This window comes from Agelaius phoeniceus, chromosome 4 (genome assembly GCF_051311805.1).
Source record: "Agelaius phoeniceus isolate bAgePho1 chromosome 4, bAgePho1.hap1, whole genome shotgun sequence".
NCBI classification, from domain to species: Eukaryota; Metazoa; Chordata; class Aves; order Passeriformes; family Icteridae; genus Agelaius; species Agelaius phoeniceus.
In genome coordinates, this window is record NC_135268.1 from 24,665,860 (window position 1) to 24,682,187 (window position 16,328).

The 16,328-nt window shown below is 47.4% G+C and overlaps 1 protein-coding gene across 4 annotated transcripts in view; it reads right to left on the bottom strand.

Annotated features, from left to right (window-relative positions):
- Positions 1-1,795: 1,795 nt before the first annotated feature.
- The window catches only part of MFHAS1 (multifunctional ROCO family signaling regulator 1), a 35,558-nt gene continuing 21,025 nt past the window's right edge, over positions 1,796-16,328 (bottom strand). The window contains exons 2-4 of one of the 4 annotated variants that reach the window (XR_013182042.1): positions 7,406-7,532; positions 5,499-5,939; positions 1,796-4,003 (exon numbers count right to left, since the gene is read on the bottom strand). Coding sequence is in view for 1 of the 4 variants with exons in the window: in XM_077177109.1 (XP_077033224.1) it covers positions 5,936-5,939; positions 7,406-7,532 (131 nt within the window). In the remaining 3 variants the exon portion in view is untranslated. Of the gene's footprint in view, positions 5,940-7,405; positions 7,533-16,328 lie in introns of all 4 variants that reach the window. The other 3 variants (XR_013182041.1, XR_013182040.1, XM_077177109.1) reach the window with 3 other exon arrangements.

The window sequence follows — 16,328 nt, forward strand, 5'->3', positions numbered from 1 at the left end:
CCGCCTCAGCCCTCCAGGGCTGCCGCCCTGCAGTGTCCCCGGGGTTTGGGGTCACGGCAGCTCGCTGGAAGCGCTCTCCGTGTTACGGGAAACACACGCTGGGCAGACGTCTCATTTATGCCTCCGTCCTCCTTCTCGTGGCATTTTCATCATCTCCTGTGATTTTGCACAGAGCACCCGAAACACGGATCTAGGACACCCGTGGTGTGTTGGGTGCCAGGTCACAGGCACCAGAAGGATGCAGTTGACCCCCAGCCCCTTCCTGCCAGGGAATTTGCCGTGCCTGCTGTTCCCCATATCCTTTAATCCACAGTCAACAAGCAGGGTGAGGTGGGCGACACAAGACGTGTAAAGCTCTCTGGATCTTCTTGACCAGGAGGTGGAGGCAAAGCGCTGAAGTCTCCCTGTCCACCACAGGTCAGTTTATTTTCTGCTGGTGCTTCCCACAGTCCCAAAATGCCGCCCAGTATCCCTCACTGATGGAGGCTCATGTGTATTGGCACCCAACTAAAACAACCACGCCAATAGCTCCACATCTGCCAGCCACTAAACAGCCACTAAACAGCACAGAATCTTCTCTCTGCCCTGCTGTGGCTGGGACCCCAGCACCCAGCCTCAGTCTCCCATCTCACTCTGGTACACCAGCATCTCCTTGCAGATGATGACATCCCCTCCCCAAGACCTGCCGTGCAGCATTTGTCATCCTCGGGTGGGTGTGCCACAGAGGTCTGTCTCCTCCACATTGAGTGCTGACAGAAGTGAGATCACACACATCCTTGGGGCTATATGTGCATGTCCTGATTTTGGCTGGGATAGTTAGCTTTCCTGGAGGCTGCTGCAGTGCTGTTTTTTAGATTTAGTATGAGATTATTGTGGATAATACACTGATTATTTAGTTGTTACCCAGTAGTGCTCATTCTAAGTCAAAGCCTTTCAGTTTCTCGTGCTCTGCCAGTGAGAAGGTGCACAAGCTGGGAGGGAGCATGGCCAGGACAGCTGACCCAAACTGACCAACGGGATATTCCACACCATGGAACATTTTGCCTAGTATATAAATGGAGGGGAGGAGGAGGAGATGACTGGGAACTGCTGATGCTCATCCCCCATCACTGGGGGAGGGGCTGGGCATCAGTCAGTGAGTGGTGAGCAACTGTACAGTGCATGACGCATCTTTCTTGGGCTTTATTCCTCTCTCTTTCACTGCAATCACTATCATTAGTATTATTATATTTACTTTGCTTCCATTCTTAAACTGCTTTTAACTCATGGGATTTACTTTTTTCCTATTTTCCTTTCCACCAAGAAGTGGTGGTGAGTGAGCAGCTGTGATGATGCTTAGTTGCCAGAGGGGGTTAAACAGCAGTGAGAAGGGATTTGCTCCCTTTTAAAATTCATCCTCCTGGTGCTGCCACAAAGGCTCCCGCTGCCAAGCAGAGGACCACCTGCCTTACTACCCTGCCTCCAAAACCTGCTCTGAACATGAGCAGGAAACCAAGCTTTACACAAATGCAAACAACATGGTACCAATGAGAACCATTGAGTGGGCCTCACAAACCCATAAAAAACCTTAAAAGTGTGTAAAAAAGCTATTCCCCAGAAATCACCTGCCTTGCTGAAATGGACAGTGACTCACAGATACTAAATAAGGGGCTCCATGCACAGATTCATTCAACAGCAAATCTCTTCATGACTTTGCTACAGCACAGATCACCAGCTAGGTGCAGACCCTTCCAGAGCTAGAGCCCAAGGAGGCACTGCAAGAGGAAAAACAAATCACACAGCCAGGACTCTCATGGAGATTGAGATCACTTTTATTTTCAGTCATTTTGGCGAGGACGTGTGGGCAAGTGTGGGTGTGGTGCGTGTATGTCTGGGCATGCATGTGTGTGTGCGCAGAGTCCTGCCCAGTGATGTAGGTTATATGAATACCTGCAGTTACAGTCCTGAACTGAGCCATGAAGCGTGTGATGAGTGCTACACTGAGGCCCACTTGCTTGCCTCTTCTTGTGCTTACTGCAGTGCAGCATCTCCACCTCCCGGCACAGCTGTTCCAAGGATGCCAGCCCAAGATCCCATCCAAAGGGCGCAAGAGGAACTGAGCTCCGGGATCTGGCTCTGCAGGAGTGAGCCAGTGCATTTTCATCTCACTTAGTGAGTTCCTAAATAACATTTGCAGCTCCCTTTGACACAACTGTATCTAACTCCTCACCGTGAGGAGCCTCAACTGCTTGGACAAACTTTAGCTGCCTCAGAGGTACAATGGGAAAGAGAACAGGGACCCCACGTAAGTTCCAGTGCTACAGCACAGCCAAGCACATCTTGAGTTCCTGGGAAAGCAGCACCCAAAGACACTACTGAGTTTTTACAGCCACCATGAAACTGTGGCATGGGGGATGCTGCAAGGGAGATGACCCATGCTTCTGCAGCCCCCAGTCTCTTCCATCTGATCTGAGAGAACATAAGGCGGGGTAAATCCCAAACTTGCCTCTATTTCAGTTTAACTTTCTAAAGCTGAATTCCCCCAAGCTCAGAGCACAGACAATGCAGAAAGAACAGCACTGCCATGAAAGGAGACTAGTCAAAGGGACCCTGGCCTTGTGGCAGACCGGAAACAATCTTACTTCTCTGACCTTTTTGCTTAGAGCAAAGTTAAAATAGAGGTGTCCCATCACCCAGGACACTCTGCAGCTGCCAGAAGTCTCCAAGTACTCCTGTAAGCCCTAAAATGACCTAAATGTGCAGCATCACCCTTTGGGCTCACTCTCTCTCACCTCTACCTAGTTGTATGCTGCTTAGGGACATGCAATTCCTCACATTACACAGACCCAGAAGAAGGCAAAGCTGCTATCCTGGGAGTTTGGCTTGGACGGATGCAGTTTTGAATCCCAGGTTTTGCTTCAGAGCATAACACAAGGTACTCCAGGACATCTTCCAGCTGCTGAAAGTCCTGGAGTGCAAAGCAGCTCCTTAGCTCTGCTTCCAAATCTGTCTGAACCAGTTTCAGCAGGAAATCAAAAACTGGCCAAGCAAGGGGTCTGCAAACCAATAAGTGAAACCAGTACAATTGTCTTGGGTGAAAGAGGCGTCTAGGAGATTGCCAGGAGATTCTCCTCCTATTCCAAAGGAGTTAAATTCATTGTCAGCTCCACAGGGCTGATGTCCCAGTCCTTTCTGACCTCTTTATAATACATCTTCAGTAAAGGCTGCAGAGTGCTCCACAGAGGCCTTAGTCATTTCTAACAGTTTGGTAACTCTCTGAGCAGGGACAAGAACTGGAACATAATACATACTCTGAACTCAGGTATCTGCTGTTAGGGCACTGCATTCAAACCCTCTTTCCTTGTGGATTGAATAATGAAAAATTACAGATCCTTCAAAAATACAGGGCCCTCATCCCTGGGGCTGAGGGATATTAAGTGAGGTCTGAGGCAGGAGCTCAGCAAAGGGATGATGTATCCCAGTGTGCATCCTTAAAAACAGCGACAGCAAAATCAAAAGTACTATGAGCCGCTTGGTTTGGTTCTCCTGCATGGATCTCCCACCTGGCAACTGCAAAGGTGAGATGTTTCTGAACTGCATAGAAAATTAAATGGCTTTTGCATATTAAAAAAATTTGGATGAAAACACAGTTACACCAGTTACTAAACAGTGGGTGGATGAGCAATCACCGTTTTGTATTAAATAGACCCAACTAGATTGATCTCCATACTGCCACACTCCCGGCATTATGGCTTCAGTGCACAGCAGCAGCCTGAGTGCCTGCAAAGGCCAGGGAATGCTCCCACGGAGGTGGCACACCCTGGCAGGAGGGCTGCAGTCCCAAGGAGCAGGCTGTAAGTCCTCTTGCAGTCTGCTCTGTCCTCTCATTCCTTCAATGCTCACGCATCCCAGACCAGATGGGCACACTGGGAACAGGCCTCCGGCTGGAAAAGGATTCCAGTTTGTGGTTGCTTTACAATGTGGTTTCCACGCAACTTCACAGCAACAAATCGCTAGTTTCTTCCTATGGAGAATGGAAAGAGAGGTGAGTAGCAGCAAAACAGGAGGAGAAGGCCACCCAGCACGGGAGGTGACAGTAGGGAATGCTCTAACACAAGTTCTGCCTGTACCAGGCATGGTTCATGGGCAGCAAGACTCAGGACAAAGGAGCATTATTCCTGAGCACCATTAAAAGATCTCACCTCCTTTTCACCTTCTCCAGCCACCACTGACAATTTTGAGTCTCCAGTTTATCCACAGCAACACAGAAGCACAATCAGTTAATGATATTCACTGACGTAAGGTTCATTATCAGAGGTAGCAGGTCAACACATGAAATCTGAGCCCAAGCTATCCTCCCAAGCTGGAATGATACCCTGAAGAGACAGGAAGCTGACTGAGCTGCCAGCTTTTATTTGGCAGCTTTTCCCCCTGAAGTAAGGTACGTGGCTTGATTTCTTCTACCTGGCCTCTGGATCTCCTGCTGGAGTGGATTCAGCCCTGTTTTCCCAGCATTAAGTTCTTGCCAATGGGAAGATTTACAACCTTGCACATAAGGCTGGCATCTGAAGGATCAGAAACCAGGGGAATATCATCTGTGCAACTGCAGCAGGTCCCAATAGGACACATCACTCTCTTGCAGTGGTTGCAGGCCTGGCCAGCTCACATCCTGGTGGGCACTGCCTGCTGACCTGTACCACCCACCCCAGGTCTGCCATCACACCCCAAAGAGTTAAGAGCTGTACCTTAACACAAGTATTTTAAGTCCCTCATCTCTTAGACCTCCCCCAGCATCTGATGAAGGGATCCTGGCTCTGGAAATGCCTGCCTCCTATTGATTTACATTAAATAAATATTTGCATGGAGCAAGACTCACACGGCACAGTTACCAGGGCTCAGCTGCAGGCATAAACTAACAGCAACATCTTAGAAGTCCTCAAAGCCACACAGCTGGGGGAGAAACCTGAACTTTGGTACCAGTGCTCAGCCTGCCCTTTCCCACACCTGGAGAGGGAAGATGGCTGCTCATGAAGCATGGCTGCCAGGGGGATCCAGGATCAGCTTGTACCACACAGCCACACACTGCTTCTACCAGATCTCTGCACAAAGATGCCTGGGTGGCTTTCCTAGGAGGACGACCAAGATCTAGATTTTTAGTGCTCCAGTGGACACACTGCACAGAGAGTACCACAATGGCAGCGCAGCAGTACCAGCCATGACAGACCAGCAGCTGTTCAGGGATAATGGTTACACTAGGGATAAGAAATAGCATGTGCCAGAGGCACACTGACTGCCCTGCTTTTGTCTCTGCATGATCACAGCACGTCCTCACCACTTCATGGCACAACATATGTGAACATACAGGGCAGGAAACATGTCCCAGCCTGCTTCTCTGCCAGCCTCCACTCAAGATTGCTGCATGGGACACAGCCAACTGTTTTGTGGTGGAGCAATTTTAAAGGCTTCACAGTACCAACCCATTCCCCAGCAAAGCTTTGGCCAGCTGCCACCAAACTCACTTGTCCAGGAACAAATCCAGGGAATCCCGCTACAGCTCATTTCAAGAGACTTTCTTCCAAGCAGGTCTGAATTAAATGGTATACCAAGAACAATTTTACATTCATCATGAGATCCAAATGGGTTTTCAACACGCATTCAATGGGTCCACAGAAACCTATCCCCAGTGTTTTCCCTCCGGCCAGCGGCCCTGCCATCTGCAGCAATCATTTTCCTTCATGCCTTGTCATCCCCAACCTCCAGATGACTTCATCCACTCCAGCCATGAGGCCCCCACCTGGGAGCTGCCCCTGCCCCACAGCATTTCTTTCAGGGTCCAAAGTCCAAAGTCCCATTGATCCCCCTCAGCATCAACTCCACAACTGGAAAGATGGGAGCACTGCAGAGCATCGGCCATGTTCTGCCCGGTGGAAAAACCTTTGGCACCAGCACTGACAGTTTATCTGGAAGAGAAAAGGATAAAGAAAAAGTGATATAGCAGGGTTGATAGTGCTTGTGATGAATAACATAAGACACATGATTTTCTCTAGGCTTCTAAATAGGGAGCGAGAAGTGAAGAAAAAGTAACACAGGCCTTTTTGAGAACACAAGTTTCCAGCCAGCAGAGTGACTGTGAAACTGGGACACAGTTAACAGACGTTGTGGAAGGCCGGCTAGAGGACAAGGAGGATTGGAGGCATAGCCTGACAGCACAGTACAATAAAAATGGCACCTGCAGGTTAGAAACGTGCTGTGCCAAGTACACACACACAGGAGAACCAAATGAACAGGCAGTAATGGCCTGTGGCTCAGTATCAGAGCATCTTTGTTTTCTGCCCCACATGGGTACTTCAACCTCACCTTCACACACAGCTCAACAACCACCCATCACTGGAGCTATTCTCTACCAGGAGTGGTATTTTGGAATGGGAGGGTACTGAACAGAGAGAACAGCATCTAAAGCTACTGTCAAGACACTGAAGTGAAAGTAACAGGCATTCACATACAGCACAGCAGCAGACACCAGCAAGACACTCAGCTGCTCCTCTAAGCTCCCTACCAAATTCCTTTGTGCCACTCCAATTAGACAGACCCTGGCTGAATTTCTGTTTTTCTGGAAAACCCATGCATCAAAAACCCAAGGCACTGACTGCTTTTGTGAGTGTTGTTCCACTTTTTTTCCCATCACAATACAGCTCTGTTTTCCAAGCACATTCCCACTCTGTGGAGTGAAGTGCATATAGAGTATAGATACACAAGAGGGTAGGGCTCCTGTCCAAGGGGGACCTCACCAAGTTGGAGGACTGAATCAACAACAGTGCTGTAAAATTCAACAAGGACAAGTGTATACCTCTACTCCTACAACAGGACAACCCCAGGCACCACCACAGCCTGGAGTCCTGCTGGCTTGGGATCTGGTGGAAAACATGTTGAACACAAGCCAGTAATGCATCTTATGGCAATGAAAACCAAGTTAATAAAATAAAATAATAAGAGAGACTCAGATGGAACAAAAGAAAAGAAGTTCTGTCCCAGAATAAAGTCTGGGGGGAGGTGGTAGCACCTCCATCTTTGTCATCCAAGGATGACACCCTCACCTCTACAAGGTCCCAAGGAACCTGACCTGTTTGTAAGAGTGGTCCTGCTTGAGAAGGGGGTGTACAGAAATCTCCTGAGCTCCCATCCTACCAAAACCTACCTATGACTGCACTATCTCCTGATCTTGCATCTGCCACAACAGCTCAGAGAACACCTCAGCCCACTTCACTGTACTTATCCTCTGAGTGGGCTGTCTATAGCCACAAATAATTAGAACAGTCCCCAGGCTGTGGGGCTGCTCCCTTCCAAAAGAAGTGCTTAGTGAGGGCATGTTTTACGTAGGCTTTCTGGTGCCTACTGACAGGGGAATAGGTCTGCTTTCTGGTCTCACTTGGAACAAGGGCTGATCACAGTAGGAGTGGGGGGGTAAACCAAGGCAACATTAACTCGCTCGCTGCCGTTCTTGGGACAGATGATCTCCGTCAGTCCCTCTGGTCTCGGCTGACTCAGCAGTTCTCCTGTGAATAAAGGAAAACAGTGACAATTTTTAAACATCAGCAAGGCAATTTTTGCTTTTAGTATGCCCTTCTTCTCCCCCTCACCAGGTAAGCATCCATGAGTGATGCAGGCAAGCACTGCAAGAGGGCTTCCTGTCCTGCATTGCACGCAGGTCCCATACATGTAACCATAGTGAGTGTCCTGAGTACGGCTTACAGACATGCTGTTCCCCACACACATAACTGCCATCTTTCCAGTCTCTGGTCTGAATCACTGCACACAGCCTCAAGACCTCCTTAGGCATTCATAGCATCTAGATGGAAGATTCCCTAATGCCTCTCTCTCCCTGGGTGCATTTGCCACAACTGCCATGGGACTGCTGCTGCATCCTGTCAGGACCCTTGGCTATGCTGTACTCTGCTGAGCATGCAAATCTCAGCTCCCAGCTGTCAGCTCTTCCATATTGGAAGCAATACCAGCTCTGTATTGAGTCACTAGCAGTGGGGGGCTCTCACAACGCCTGGTATCCCTCGGTGAAATGAGTTGCCTCAGCTTCACTGTTCAAGTGCCAAGTTGGCAGCTCCTTACTGCTGGCACCCTTGCAGAATGCAGTTCAGGGTAAGACACAGGTCAGCACAGTGACAGGGGAAAGCCAGTTGCTGAGATGTGTCCAGCCCTGGGGAACACTCCTCAACAGCTTGCTCAGAGCAAATCAAGTTTCCTCCTGGCTCCATTCCACACATGACTGGCCCCAGCAAGGCAGATCCCCCAGCCATCAACATGTCATCTCCTCAAAGCAGTCCATCTACAGCTTAGACACCCAACAGCACCAGAAACACCTCTTGATACCTGTCTGGGAGATAGGCTCTCAAAGGCAATAGGGGATTACCAGCAAGGGCTCAATTCTTCTGAGTTTGCCTGCATGGGTGCCAAACAGACCTACCCAAAGCAGAGGCACCAGGTCACAGCTGGCTTGAACAGTGACTTTCTTTACAGAGGCAGGTCAGCTGTGAGTGGGCTGCAGCCATAGGTCCACACAAAACTCTCTGGACCCATCAATCAAGCAGCCACTGCGAGCTTTCCCCGCTTCCACTAAAACACTCAAGACAGATGGTCCTTGGACTCCTCTATTTTTGAATGCACTTGCAATAAACTCCTCTACTGTTAAAGAACATCAGAAAATGTCTCCTTCTATCTAGTGGCTATTGCCGGGAACCCCAGGAAAAACAGAAAAGAAATCACACTTCAAAGTACTGCTCAGTCTGTGCAGCAATAGTACAGCAGGCTGCCCCATCAAGGGGCATGAAACCCTACAAATGCTGCTTCCCTCTTCTCCTTCTCTCGTCTGCTTCTCTTCTCACTTTCAGAAAACAGCATGTCATTTCATATAGAGAAAACAGAGGGGAGGGCTTGGCAGGGAATATGCATGGTTCCATTTGAGAGATACTTGTAGGGCCAGCAATTCTAGTTTGCTCCCATAGTCTGCAGTCTGAATTCACATTTGGTTTGAGCATCTCCCCTCACCTCACACCTACACTTAAACCTGAACTGGCAAAACAGCTTTTAAGTGAGGAAGATGAGTCTTCTAAACCAGAAGAAATGTGATGGCATTTGCAATTCAAAGTTAAGTTTGCAAGGCAGCGTCTTCAATTACATGAGCTGTCATATTTTGAATGCAGCACTGCACCCCATCAAGCATGTACACCACAGGGCTCCAGCTCCCAGCAATTCCCAGGTTTCCAACCCCAGGCTGACTTCCGAACTGCAGTACTGATAACTGTACTGAAAGCACCATTTCTGGAAAATGAGTCACAAAATCAGTGCATCATTATGCACTTTAAAGACAGAGCTAATATCCACTAAATCTTAAATCAGAGGAGTGCAATAAGATTGGTCTGTCTGCTTGAGCCTTCATGCCTATTTCCATCTTCCCACTTTAGAAATACTTAGATGGTGATTTCTCACACAGAGGAGATTGCTGTAGGGTAAAACAGATGTCTGATTTGCAGGCAAAACCCTTGCCACAGCTCTTCAGTCGCCCTCCTTGTTTTCATGGCTTTACCTTCCTCCCTAGGCTGTCTCTAGGATAAAGCTCACCTTACCCTGTACCCAGCCCCAACCAAATCTCTTCCAGCCCCACTACCATTTCCTGCTGGCATACATGCTGTTCCCCAGAAGAAAGACTTTTCTTACAATTTCACCATAAGACATATCGTGCACCAAGTGGACAGAAGGTCATCTATGTGTCCTTCCCCCTTTCAGCTAAAAGATGTCCTGCTGTTTTACTATACTGTTCCCATCCCCTTCTCATTGCAAACTGGTCATCTTTGCTGCACAAATTCATCACAATACTAAACTAGGTATAACTATCTAAATCACACCTCATATCATTTACTGAATAAAAGCCAGTGCAAATGCCATTGCAGTATGCACTGTAATGTATGCTACAACAAACTAGTATTGAGACACCGTGCTTGGATACAACTCTCCGGCCCAGAATCTCTTGGAGGTTTCAGAAACCTCACATTTCTATTCAGAAATTATTCAAACTGTAGGAGATTATTATTAGACAATAAAAGTCCTCAGGGCCACAGCAGGATGGGAAAGAGGAGATCCAATGAGGTATTGGACTGATTGATACAAAAGGATACAAAAGAAAAATCTAAGTGCCAGGCATGGGGAGGTGTTTGCTTGGTTTAATTGCAAAGCTTAAATGCAGTCTAAATGTAGCACCTAGTGTTTGCAGTACTTGTTCTGCCCCTATGCACAGGCTGTATTTTGCACATTCCTCTGTCACAGGAGCCTGTCACAAATTTTACTGGAAACCTCAGCTCTGCTTGCCCCCTCTGAAAGGTTGCCTGCAATAGCACACACAACCACAAAGCTTATCTTAGTCTAAACATAGACTTAGTTTTAATGTTAACACTGAAGCCAGTAAGGTTTTAACCAAAACTCCAACTACTTTGTCTTAAGGTTAAAGACTATGACAGTCAAGTGTGTGAAGAACGACTTCATTTTTCAGTAGACAAATCTGCTTGACTAAGATTATTCATCTGATTTAAGAGCACGAGCCCTATTTTTAAAGGCACTTTAATGCTGGGTACTTGATGATCAAGGCCTGATGTTTAGATGCATCTAAATCCCAGATCAGTTTATAGTAGAGAGCCTGGTTAAGGGCACCTGCAAATAGAGAGCAAATGCTTAAGAAGATTCTCCTTTGCTGCCTTTCATTTGCAATGGCACAAATGGTGCAGAAAAGTTCTATCTGTTCCATGGCCACCCTCCTGGTGTTTTGGCACAGAAATTGGTCTCCACAACTTGGTAAAATGTGCTGCTCAGCAAGTTAAGATTGAGGCACAAACCAAGACCCTGTCATGAAACTACCATGGTCATTTTGGCTGCTGCCATAAGTTGGCTTGTAAACTCTCCCAGGCAGATGGGCTGAGCGAGTCATGATGCCCACATTGAAAAGAAATGTGCTACACATGGGCAGTACAAAGGAATGACAGGAACAAACCTTCACCCTTTCCTAGAGCTCTGCCAGAAAGGCCTGTTTCCTTTTGCCATTAGCCAGCTCACCTGAAGCAGTTACTTCTATGTCAGCAAGACGTTCTTCACTGCCACTGTTTTATCCCAGAACACACACAGGCACAGGCTCCCTCAAAGCTCATGCCAGTGATCAGAGCCATGCATGCTGCAAAGCACACTTCACTGGCCTTTAGAAAATACCCGTGAAATGCCAGATACCCGTGACAAATCAGAGAGCTATAAGAGAGGCTGACAGCAAGAAAAGCGAGTACTTGTAGCAGTGTTTGGTTACTCCATGCTGGCAGCCAGACAGTGTCAGCTGTAAGCCTACTTGGCTGCCTAACAGAGAGGAAGGTTTGCATGCAGGAAGAAAATCCCACCTAGAGCACTTGCCTTCATGGAGTTCCCACTTGCAGTGGCTGTGCAAAGTGGGCCAAGGTTCCCCATTTATGTATGAAGAATCTGCTGCAAGGGCATAGGGATGAGATACTCTAATCCAGCCTGTCATGCCTCAGAGCTCCCAGGACATTTGCACAGTATCAGCCTATGTTTACCACTTTCGTGCTGTCAGGATCTGGGCCCCATTGGGACAAACAGTCAGAAGTGGATGAGCGGGACCTGGCCCCAGCTCTGTGGTGTTGCTTCTCTCTCTTCAGTCCACCAGAGACTTTGAGGCTATATTGCTCATGCTTTACAACAAGGGAGTGAGAGCCAAAACCAAGCTGCTCCTACATCTTGCCCTGCTTCAGCACTGACTCGCTTACCCCATCATATATCCTAGAGCTGCTCTAAGCAAGGACCCACTGGTTTTTGCAGCCTCAGTACTCATATGTTCTCTTACCCTAAATCCCTCTCACTCTTCCTCCTTGCTGAAGGCCTTCCAACACAAACCACTGCAAGTGTGATTGACTGGGGATAGACTTTACATCTAAGCCTCAAGTGTTTCTCCCTCAAGCCTCCTTTGCTCAATCTTTGCTTGTGACATCTCTCAGCATAGTACTCAGCAGTCATGCCTTCAGGAGAATAGAGAATAGAACACTTCAACACTGCCTGCATACCCAAAGCACGTGCCTCATGCTTGGTTTCCAGCAGCAGTCAGAAAACAGGGCTCACATGAGAGCCCTGGCTCTCAGAACACCCCCCTGTGTTGCATGCAGTCCCGTCCCCTTTCATCCATACGACTGCAAAGAAATTGGGGCTGGAGAAGCTACAGCTTCTGTGCCTGGCTGTTTGTTGTTTTAAGGTTCAATAGCTGGAGCACGTACACAATTACATCAAAGCTGTCACAGAGGCAGAGATGAATACCCATGTGCACAGATTTCCCCTTCTGCTTTAAGCGCAGGAAACGCCCTCACACACTGGGACTTCACAGCCAGCTCTACAAGAAATCTTCCAGGAGTCTTGGCAGAAGGAAAGGGAAGGAGATTGTGTCTCACAACAAGCCTCCATCTACTCCACACCATTTAAATCTTCTCTGCTTAGATGAAACTAATTACTTGCTTCATACAAATGTTGCTGTGCATGACACACAAGCTTATTCTCAAGCACTGTGCATAGAAAATACTGCTCTGTACTGGTATGAATTTTTAATATGCTCCTTGCAGCACTGCCTGCATGTCACGCACAAAAATATTCCCCAGAAAGAGAGAACACTGCACTTGATTTATTTCTGGAGTCCTGAGCGACCTAATCTACCCGGCCTGCTTGAGGCAGAGGGATGGATAGAGACCTCCAAGTTAGGATTCAATTTTTTTCTCACTCAAGGTCATTCTCCTGGCGACAAATCAAACCAAAAAAAAAAAAAAGGGAGCAGTGCAGGGTGAAATGCACATTATGAACAAAAGTTTCATAAGCCTCATGTTGCAGTCCCCAGTCTGAGGAGCTTAGAACTAGCAGACAAAATCAACAACAAAACTCCCAGCCTGTCAAAGAGCCCTACTGGGAGAGACTGCTGCGCAAAAAAAGGCAACAGAGAAGAAAAACTCTGTTGGTAAGTAATCATCACAACAGTAGGCTGGTGAGCAGAACCACCATCGGGTAAATGCCTAGGAACAAATGAGCCTGGGATTTGATATAGTTTAAAAAGAAAAGGAAGGCAAAAAGAAAGTTTGCTCTGGAGATGTGGAGTGGGAAAGGCAGCCAGATGCAAGGCAAAGGACTAGCCTACAGAGGTGAGTCCCCAAGACCAGAAACTGATAGCACAGAGAAAAGAGCACAGAGAGCAAAGGTCATAGCTTTCCAAAACATGCAAGAGGAACCAATTTCTCCTTTGAAGGGTTCAAGACCAAAAATAGCAACAGCTTCCATGAGCACAGAGCAGTCTCCTGTGCCTGCACAGCTCCAATCTAGAGCATTACAAGTGTTAGAGGGGTAGGCTCAGCCTTGGCCGATCCAAGCATTGGACAACTTTCCAGCTTCTGCATCCACAGCATCAGCTGTCTCTCGAGACAGCACCTCACCTCTAGGCCTCACAGCTCTGACTGTGGACATATATATGGCTCACCTTGCCATCCCCCAGATGGCTGCACAGGAAATTGTTTTCTCAAGGCTCTTAAGTCATGTGAGGTGAGGAAAACACAAAACTAGCTTTGGAAACAGACAGCAATGCTTCTCAGCTTGGAGCTGACAGGTCAAGCTTCAGAACCCAGAGCTGCATTTCTCCAGGCCAGGAACCCTGGAGGTGCTGCAGAAACTGGGTTCTGCTCAGCTCAAGCCTAGGCAGCTTTTTCCCCAGCAGCTGAGATCACCCTGCACTCGACCTCCTACCTAAGGAGCTACCAGGCTAATTACCCTGGCAGGAAGCCCAGGGCTGTGCCAAAGGCCAAGGTGCTCTGCAAGGCCTGTCCAGGAGACACAGGCAGACAGATGCTGTACCTGGCAATCACTAACTCTATTTTCTGCCACTCAGGGAATGGGAGAGTCACACGAACACCAGCTATGGTCTGAAAGGCTTAAGGGGGTTAAATACCCTCCATCTTCCCCAAGTCATTATAGGGTTAGCCAGCTCTTAACACATCACTGTCACAGCAGAAGAGGACGTTGACACACCTGAGCATTTGCAAAAGCTCTGGGGAAGCCCTTGGCACTGGACTGAGCACACCTCTGGGTGGAAAACTTAAGTGGAAAGTGTTCTGGATGTTCCACTCAACAGCTACAGGGGGTTAATTATTCAAATTCAAAATACCAAATTACAACTCACACACTAGTTTTCTCCTCATGAGTTATTTGAGATCATCCCTTACCAGTGTGGCCGTACAAGGCTTCCAAGTACAAAAGTTGGAAAACACTATGTTTCCCCAAAACATTAGTTAATTATGTTTTTCTCAGGCACATAAAAATTAACTATAGTTATAAATGGAATTCAATTAAAAGCAAATTAAAAAAACCCTTATATTCCCCAAACCACACAATTTAGTACTTCCCATCTGCAGACTCGCAAGCACAAATGCAGAGAGCAGTAAATGATCAAAACAGCTCCATCAAAGTAACTCCAGGAGCAGTCATAAAAGTATGAGCCTTGTGTCTCCTGCTGGCAGTACAAAATAAGCAATTCTGAAAAATAAAAGATGATTGCCATCTAACCTGCTCCTAAGCCAGTGTGGATAAGTGATTGACCATCAATGTGGTGCACAATGAATGCAACTTCTCTCTCCTCCTTCTGCAGTCCATGAGATACTGAGTGCAGACAGCATGCATGCCAGGTAACACTGACATCTCAGCAAACTGCCATGAGGGGAGAGGGCTGTGACTTTTGACACTACTGCTCCTTCCAAAGAGATGAGGAAAGGGGATGAACGAGATGCCCTTTCTCCACTCTGTTCCACCAAACTCCATATATTTCAAATAGTATTTCAGCATGAGTAGTCTCCCTTGACCAGCTTCATCTTTACCTATAGGCACTCCATCTCTCTTCTCCCTGTGCAGTAGGGAAGGTGGGAACAAGCCATCTCTTCCCACTAGTGACCAGAGTAGAGCAATGGAGAAAGGATGTGACCAAAGGGGACAAGCAAACAGCACAGCATAAAGTCTTAGAAAAATGAGAGGGGGCACTGGGGAAAGATTGAGAAAATAAAACATCTTTCAAATTGCTGAATGTTTTGCTGTCCTTCTAATATCTGAAAAGCTTTTTGAATTGGCAGGCTGCAACACAGCACTTTCTGACAACTGCAATACAAAGCCATGAAAAATTGATTAGCTTCATTAACATTTTAGGACCTTATTAGCTGGAACGAAATTGACTGTCAAGGCATTTTAAGGGAGAGTCATGGTGTAATGAGCTCAGTGCGAATTATCCTCATCCCAGAATAGAAACAGGCCTGTCACCGAGTAACCAAGCCCAGAATCTACCTTTTGGTTATTTTTAATTCCACTCCTTCAGCCATATCTGCCATAAGCACTTTTTCAGTTTGCCAAGGCAAGGCACCAGCTGGAGAGAAAGCTGCAGCCAGCCCCAACCTGTCTGTTCTCACTCAGTAACAGCGAGGGACACCTGCACACAGAGCATCCACCTGAACACTAGACACCATGGCTGCAGACAGTCCACACAGCAACAATTCCCACCAGTCTCAGCCCGTCTTTCCAAACAGTAATTTCAAAGCTATTACTCCTCCATCACAAAGGAGATGCTGACCCTTTTTTCATCTAGATGATCAGCATACTGCAGGTCCAACTAAATGGAAACATAAAAGCAGTTTAAAGGAGTTCTCAAAGCCATTACTATTGATAAACAGTTAACAAGCAGGGTCCACTAAAGTCTGCAGGGAGTACCAGGACTTGTCACCATCCTGCTACCTCTATTTCTGTGTTTAGGTCACAACACATGAATAGGTTGAGAGAAGCCAGCCCCCAGAGCAGGCCATACAAGACTCAGTCCCACTGACTTCCAGCCTTAAGCAACTGGTGAGACAGAGCCAAGACTCCGCCTGTCCTTGTACTAAATTCAGAGAATTAGTCAAGTCTGCGAGACATATTTCCTCACAATAGTCTAGCTACTAATACTGCACCCAGAACTGGCTGATGGTTTTCTGCCTGCTCCAACACAAAAACTAGAAAGCCTTAATGCAGGTACTACATGGTGCACTTGAGGAAAAACAAAAGGAAGCACCTGATGCAGACTGCTGCAACACAAGGGTTGACAAGCAGACCAGACCATTAACTGGCAAAATGTCCTTAAGCATTACTAAGGAGACAAATCCATGTGCTGATGTCATCTGCTGATGACAGACTAAGGCTGGGAGAGCACTTGAGACAAGTCTTTTCCCCTCTTGGCTTGCTCCTTCCTCACAAGA